The sequence below is a fragment of the Solanum dulcamara genome, chromosome 11 (genome assembly GCF_947179165.1).
Source record: "Solanum dulcamara chromosome 11, daSolDulc1.2, whole genome shotgun sequence".
Lineage (NCBI taxonomy): Eukaryota > Viridiplantae > Streptophyta > Magnoliopsida > Solanales > Solanaceae > Solanum > Solanum dulcamara.
This window is the reverse complement of record NC_077247.1, coordinates 47,407,954-47,416,615: the sequence shown is the minus strand read 5'-3', so window position 1 is coordinate 47,416,615 and position 8,662 is coordinate 47,407,954. Positions and strand designations below refer to the sequence as shown.

The 8,662-nt window shown below is 27.6% G+C and overlaps 1 protein-coding gene across 1 annotated transcript; it reads right to left on the bottom strand.

Annotated features, from left to right (window-relative positions):
- Nucleotides 1-573, bottom strand: LOC129872658 (ethylene-responsive transcription factor ERF095-like). Its single transcript, XM_055947587.1, has one exon. It carries the CDS (start codon nucleotides 571-573, stop codon nucleotides 1-3), a length of 573 nt encoding a protein of 190 aa, XP_055803562.1.
- Between the last annotated feature and the right edge of the window lie 8,089 nt (nucleotides 574-8,662).

Sequence of the window (8,662 nt, the reverse complement as noted above, 5' to 3'; positions counted from 1 at the left end):
TTACATGCTCCCTGGCGGTGCAAGGGTGAGTTCAAGATTGAGAGGCTGAGTATTGTTGCCATCGTTAGCGCCGCCGACCCCCATGATCTCCGGGTCCGGAAGTATCACTCCTTCTTTCATCAAAGCCTCTAATAAGTTGTTATCTCGCACCATCGACATCACAACAGAAGCTCCGGTGATAGTTGTGAAACGACGAAAATCATGATTTGGCATCGGAAACCTCACTGCACCTCCGCCTGATCTAGAAGACGATCCGATAGCGTTGTTAGAATAATTCATAATGACATCCTTACGATTAAGCTTGTGGAGATAATTTCTGGTTCTTTCGAGGCCATCCTTATCAGTTAACGGAGGAAAATTAATTATGGTTCTGGGGTCGAGATACCGCCTGGCTGCCGTATCATAAGCCCTAGCAGCTTCTTCAGCGGTATCAAAGGTTCCCAGCCAGACAAATCTTCTCTGGCTGGAATCTTTCATCTCAGCTGCATAGCCCCCACATGGAAGCTTCCTCACACCCTTATATCGCATCTCCATTGAGGGAATTGCTGTGTTGCTAATTTTCCTTGGTGTCATCTGAAAAATGAAAGGAAACTTTTTTCTTTTGGGTGAAGAGAAGAATGAGCAAACAAAAAAAAAATAGAAAAAGTGGTTTATACAGATATCTTTCAAGAAATTGATTTTGTAAAAAGAAGAATGAGCAAACAAAGAAGGAAGAGGGAGAGTGATTTATATAGAGGTTTGTCAAGAAACTTCTTTTTTTTTTGTTGGTAAAAAAAAGAATGAGCGAATAAAGAAGGAAGAAGGAGAGTGATTTGTATAGAAGTCTATCAAGATTTTTTTTTTTGTATTTGAAGAGAAGAATGAGTGAGCAAAGAACGAAGAGGAAAAATAATTTATATAAACGCTTCCCAAGAAGTTTTTTTGTGTGTGTGAAAAGAAGAATGAGCGAATAGAGAAGGAAGACTGAGAGTGATTTATATAAATAACTCTCAAGAATTATTTTATTTTGTGCAAAAAGTAGAATGAGTGAGCAAAGAAGAAAAAAGAAATAAGGTTTATATAAATGCCTCAAAGATTATTTTTTTGTGAAAAGAAGAATGTGTAAACAGAAAAGGAAGAAGGAGAGTGGTTTATACAGATGACTCTTAGGAATTATTTTATTTTGCGTGAAAAGAAGAATGGGTAAATAGATAGAAGGAAAATGGAAAGTGATTTTAAATGACTCTCATTAATTAGTTTATTTTGTGTGAAAAGAAGAAAGAGTGAGCAAAGAAGAAAGAGTGAGCAAAGAAGAAAGAGGAAAATGGTTTATATAAACACAACAACAACAACCCAGTAAAATCTCACACGTGGGATTTGGGGAGGATAAAGTGTACGCAGACCTGACTCCTACCACAGGAATTATTTTTTTTGTGAAAAGAAGAATGAGTGAATGGAGAAGGAAAAGGGAGAGTGGTTTATATGTAGATGTCTCCCGAGGAATTTATGAGTTGTTTTGAAAAACATCTAAATTGTTTTAAAACAGGCGGCATTTTCATCTTACGTGGAGAGTGGTACATACACATTCGTATGTTTCTACTCTTGTGAAACTGCGTGCCCAATTGTCTTCATCTATTTTACAACGAGCCACATCCCACCCCCTCACAAAAAACGAAGCTAAAATCCTTTTCCTTTGGCTATTTAATTTGATCTTTTTATTCTTCAAAAAATAATTTAAAATGTCCTTAATAAATAATGGAATAACAATGTTTTTCTTTAATATTTTGATCCAAAAATATTTTGCATTTTTATAGTTGATAGGTTAAAAGCAAAGATTTGTCGACTTAATATTTTTCAATAATAGAAAATTTGCCTATTTATAAGTAGATTGTGTATTATATGTACGACAAATATAACCCATAATTAAGTTGACGCCGTAAATTACATATTATATCTACTATAAATATAATCATTATATCAGTTTAATAAAAAGTAATTCTATTTTTTTGCGCCGTCGAACAACGTCTTCCTTTGATCCAAAAATATTTTATATTTTTATAGTTGATAGGTTAAAAGCAAAGATTTATCGACTTAATATTTCTCAATAATAGAATATTTTGTCTATTTATAAGTAGATTGTGTATTATATGTAAGACAAATATAACCAATAATTAAGTTGACGCCGTAAATTACAAATTATATCTACGATAATTATAATCATTATATCTATTTAAGTAATTCTATAGTTTTGCGCCTTCGTTATATAATCAATAAATCATATATTTCTTTTTAAGTGGACTGTGTATTATATGTAATTAAGACAAATAGATAACTACCGAAAAAAATAGTAAGACAAAATATAACGATTAATTAAGTTGACACCGTAAATTACATATTATATCTACGATAAATATAATCATTATATCAGTTTAATAAAAAGTAAACCTATCATTTTGCGTCGTCTTTGTATAATCAATAGATCATATATTTCTTTTGAAGTTATGCATGCACGTATCAGAAAATAGCTAACTAAACGATTAAAAAAATGAATATATATTATAATAAGCTAACATAAATTATTAATTGTGATTGCTATAGTTTAAATTTTTTTTAGGATTGATGCAATATCCAATAAATAGTTGATTTTTAAAAATAAAAATTCAAGGGTTAAATAAAATAAAATGCATTTAAAAAACTACAACATGCTAATAGGAAGGAAATCCATTACTTATATCAATTATAAACATGAAAATATAATCTTAATTTAGTCAAAATTCCTAAGATCGACAAAAAATAAAATTAAAGACTGCATAATTTTATAAATAGAAAGTTATACTTTACATTTAGCTACATTTTGGCATATTAATTACAATAATACATAGAAACCAAATATAATGATGCAAGAATGACGTGCTAATCTTTCAATAGTCATTTTAAATAGTTATCCGAAAAATTATTTTGCAAAAATAATTATTCAATAATGACTAATGGGTAGTTATTACTCTGACTAGTTACCTAAAAGCTAATATTATGTGAATTTTGGCTTGGGAATTCTCTTCAAGTCCGCTACGTTAACCAAAAAATATTTTAATTAATCATATAACCAAACAGCAATACTCAAAGATAAGTGAATCACTAAAAAAATGAAATTTATTAGTATAAGGAAGGTGACACCTAAAAATTCCTAAGCTAAAGTCGACAATAACTTATTTGAAACAGAATTTTTTTAGCGATCAAATGATAAAAAATTATATTTATAACTGATGTTGTATGACTGAATATCTTTTTGTCTTTTTTTATTTTTTCAACATGACAAGTGCCCTTATTACAAATTAAAGCAACCATTCTTTATATATATATATATATCACCTTAGAAGAAAATTGGATTTAACTTTAATAACATTAAACAAATATAACTATTGAACTATAAAGAGTTATATGGTGTACTATATATTAAATTAATGATCTAGAAATGGAGCATTTTTTAATTGATCGAACATTCCTCACATGTTTATTAGAAACACTTTGAAAGCAGACATGAAAGAAACTTCTTTTGTAAGACATAAGTCGTTATGTTATTTAGGTTGTACACATATTATTAAGCCGAAACAATCTTATGCTAGCAGCAATATAGCTACTTTTGTGTACTATGATGCATAATATTAAATAAATAAACATCTCCTTTTAATAAAAAAAAAATTTAAAAAAGAGCAAATCCAACTTCTTCTTTTTCTCTTGGAATACCCAGAAACAACATTTGCTATCTGCTTGTCCTCTACCTGAGGTTTGAGCTCACAAGGTAATCAATATTTCTCATAAATGAGAGGCATATAGTGACCCTTAATCTTAGACAACTAAGTATTAGTTTTCATTCAAGAATTTTCAAGATTCATTAAGAATTCAAGTTGGAATTTGATTTCAAATAGGTAATTTTTTTACCCCACACTCGAGTATAATTATGTAATACATATTTGAACATAGTGTGAAGTGGAAATAGCCATTTCATTTGAATTTTGTACTAGCTCTTGAAATGGGTTTTGATGAATTAGGGTTCTTGAAAAGAGAAAAAGATGAATAGTGAATTATTTTTGATAGAAGTGGAATTGTATAAAGTAGAAGGAAGCGTATAGTGAGTTTAATTTGTTTGAATATAGTTCTTTTTTAAGGTACAAATTGGAGGAAATAAATCTGAAGAAGTCTATTCCAATAGTTTCTTCTTTAATAAAACTATGTATACATTTCATGGACTGTTTTACTAATCATCAAATATAAAGAACTACTTTTGTCATTATTTCTCTGAAATATCTGAAAGAAACATATCAAATTCAAGAGATGCAAATGGACTTAATTCTAATTTCTAATATGTTGTGCGGTGAAAGCACAATAAAACTAATCAAAGATGGAGAAAGTTAATCAAAAGAATTAAAGAAAAATAAAATGGAAAACAAATCGTATTTAATAGCATCACTATTCTATCCAAAGTAGTAGTCACATCTCAGGAACGTCTGAAAGTTTGAATTTGTCCTTAATCAAATCGATCAAAGCATATAATACATTCCAGCATACCTGAGCCAGCCAAATACACAAACTGTTCAGAGAAATTTGAGATCCCCAGATAACAGTTAGACTAAAAAAATAAATTCAAAATTTAAAGTTAATGATTTTCATTCTTTATAATTATTTTATATTTATCTAACATATACACACATATAAGGTTTGAATTATTGGGAATTGAAGGTTCAGACCAATTCTCATAGTTGTTTAGTCATATAATATAGTTACATGTAATTTTGTATTTGTACTAGTTGATTGTCATCTATAAGCACTTCAAAGCACGATGTTGGTTCATATCGTGTCTCTGTGAATTATCTATTAACTGATTTTGTAATACATCAAGTCCATGATAGACCAATTTTATAGTATCTAAAGCATCATTGGAATGATTAAGGCCCATTCTTCTTAGTAGGCTGCTTATATAGGAACTTGGGTCAATGTTTACCCACTTGTGCCACTTAAATATTTGAGAGGGTATTTGGATGGACTTTTAAAAGAATTCATAAGGTAAAAGCTAAGAGTCCGATTAGATGGTATTCAATTTTAAAGCGGGAAAAATAATTAGAAAAAAAACAGTGTCATTTTCTAAAAATAATATATTAAGTTTTTAACTACTAATAATTATAAGATTGAAATTTTCCACGTATCTTTAATTTAAAATGTTAAGAATTATTCTTATAAAAAACAATAAAATGTAGCAATTTTGAAAAAAAGGAAATAAATTTAGTAAATAGTAAATAAATAAAAAACACTATTCTAACCTTCGAGTATACCAATAAAGAAAAACATACACAATTTTGTATATAACAAAAGAATTTAAACTAAGTACAATAACGACCAGTACAATTTAAAAACTATAAATATGTAAATGATATAGACTATTTGTATAATATCAATGTATTATATAACTATTTAGTATATAATATCGATACAATATATATAGCTGCGGTCATTTTTGTTTGAAAACTTTTTATCATTTATTGTAATTTCGTAAAAAGCCTGTAATATTTTATTTCGAGTTGCATATTTTTGAAAATTAACCAAATTCTATTGAAAATATTCTTAATATATATTTTGTAAGGTCTCTTGATTAATTTTAGTTTTCTTTACTCCAGTATTTAGTTATATAACCATATGTTACAGCGATATTTGACAACTCACTCATTAATTTTTTACGATCTTACAAGCTCAAATAAGTCTTTTAATACTGGATCGCTCAGAAAATAAAGAAAGACATAAAATAATTTTTCCAGAAACTTTTCTATTACTCAAAAACTTAGAAGATTTGCTTGATTCTTGCTTGGTGAATTATAAATGGATAATTCTCTAGTTATACTATTCATCTAGGGATTGAAGTGTAAATAATAATTTCTATGTAAGTTCTTAGATATTTATATTTAGGTTCCTTCTTCTCTAGAAATCTCTACATGTCTGTTTTAGAGATCTTTTATACAATTTTACAATTTTTATGAAAAATCACCATATTTTTCTAAAATCATTCATAATAATTAAAAAAAAAATCCTATGTGAATCCTTTATATGGATAATTTTATGTCATATGATACTTACATAGCGCTTATTCGTCACGCGTAGTTTTCATTTGTACAATTTAAGTGGACCAGTGTTTCTCCATTTCTCCAAACTTTTCTAAAGCTTCTTTCCTAGTGGTATCTCCTCTGTCCTTTTGTTTGGAAGTGCAAGAAGTCATTATTATTTTCAATTTGCTTATTTTCTATATTTTCAATACAAAATAAACAAATACTTGGTCAAAAGGTTCTTTTACCATAATGTTAACAAAAGCAAACGTTTCCCTTCGCATTTATTTTACATTTTTTTCGTCTTCAATATAAATATATATGAATCTTTCTACATTTAAGAACTTTTTATTTCTAACATTGCACTATACTATCACTTTCTTATGTCGTTTTTTTCTTTCTTCAATTTTCTCTTAAACCCAACGATTAATTGAATACCATCATAATTAGTTAAACTGAAAAAGCAAATAAAAGTACTACTTTCGTTTGGACAAACTAAATTTGTTTCAAAATATTTGGAATTTTAAAAAAATAAAATAATAAAATTGTTTATTTATTTTCATTTCAATGTTCACTATTGTAATCAGTAAACTATTAATTGAACAGGTATTCAGGGAAAGATGAAGTAATAATCAAATAAACTTATATTTAAAAGTTAATATTATTTTTAAAAGAGTTGTCTCAAGGGTTTTAAAATGTTCATTTCAGTATGAATAAAAGGGAATGTAGGTATATTCTTTTCGTCCCATTTTATAATATTAGATTGCTAAAATAGATGTGCTCCAACTTTACTTTTAACATCAAACTCCCCCCTCAATTTTGAATAATAACCAAATTCTCCTATTTGTCCTAATTAAAATTTTAAAATGCATATTATACCCTTTCATTATCAATTTTTTTTAACTTCTTTTAAAAATCATGATTTATTTATTTTTTATTTAATGTAATAAAATTTTCATAAAAGCATAAACATTATTTTTTGAACAAAAAAATGAAAAATACTAATTAAGTATATAAGTTAATGATGTTCTATAATGAAGTAAATTAGTATAATGAGAAAATTAATTTTATTAATAATAATCAAGTGAAAATAGCAAAGAATAATAACCATACAAATATATTTCAATGTAGAAAATACAAATAATTAATTTAATTAAGGACAAAATCTTAAAGATTGTATTATTTAGATTTTAAATTATTTTAGATTATAATTTATGTAATACTCCATCAAATGTCAATCAAAACTTATTTATTTATATATAAGAGAATACCCACCGCCAGATATATTACTTGACTCTCATTCCAAAAATAATTGTTTTAATTCACTTGTCTAATTTATGAATATATTTTTATTTCTACCATTAGTATTAAATAACAACATAAAGTAGTAGTAATCAAATTTAAGCTTTCAAAATATTATTAATAATGTTAGTTTAGTAAAATACACCTCTCATTAGCAGTGGCGGATCCACCTTATGCCGAGGGGGTTCGTTCGGCGAAAAATTGTACTATTTATACATGGTTAAAATAATTTTTTATGTATATAAAGTAGATGTCGAACCCCCTTCGACTAGCTCGTGTGTCTAGTTATTTAGATTTTGAACCCCCTTATTTAAAATCCTGGGTCCGCCACTGCTCATTAGATTTTTTAACCAGTGTCATATATATCAAGAAGAGTCAAGTATTATGAAACACATGGAGCAAAAGAGTGGAAAAAAGAAAAAATATGCGTATGCATACATATACACACACACTTAATACATATTATATTGAAATAACGGTCATAAGAATAATATTAAATTTTGTGATAAATTCTTAACAATATTATTCTACTTATAATGTTAAAGAACTTAAAGAAAAAGTTAAAATATCTATGTTAAAAAACAAATTATATATAATATAAAGAGATATTAAATAGATGTGATATAATAAGGATAAAATGGACAATGCATAAAATAAATGAGAGAGTTTGATTATTGTTGAAAATTGAGGGGAGGGGGTTTGATTTTAAAAATAAAGTTTGTGGGATGAAAATAATTTTTACCCCGCTTAATATTATATATATATATATTTTTTATTTTTTTTTTCAATCGAGATCATAAAGTAGCGTGACATCCTCTCCGTACAATATAAATCCGCCCCTGGTTAATGAATAAGCAATTATAAAGTAAAAAAATTGAACCATCACCATTATAATAGGCGTTTAAATAGTGAATCAACTATGCTACTGAAATTCTCTTTTACTTAATAATTTTTTTTTTAGGAGATGTTATGCAAAAGAGAAATACAATAAATAATTTTTTAACGAAATATTGTGCAAATAACCTAGTTATGCGTGTAAGTAGGGCCAGCCGCCGCTGATGAGATTAGTTCCGTTCACACTTGCCCACAAAAATCCAACTTTACCATCTTATGTCAGTCAAAGTCAAACACGCCATACAATTTTACCCAACACCACCAGAAAAAAATCTGGCTTTTTCGTAACTGACTCTCCTTTAATATTTAAAGTAATTGAAAGGACAAAAATATCCCCTCATTCAACAACCCACCCACTTCAACTTGGTCATTTTTTTTGTCATTTCAACAACAACAAA

What these genes read in the sequence shown, in the direction of transcription:
- LOC129872658 (XM_055947587.1), bottom strand. Translation starts at nt 573, where the DNA reads ATGACACCAAGGAAAATTAGCAACACAGCAATTCCCTCAATGGAGATG.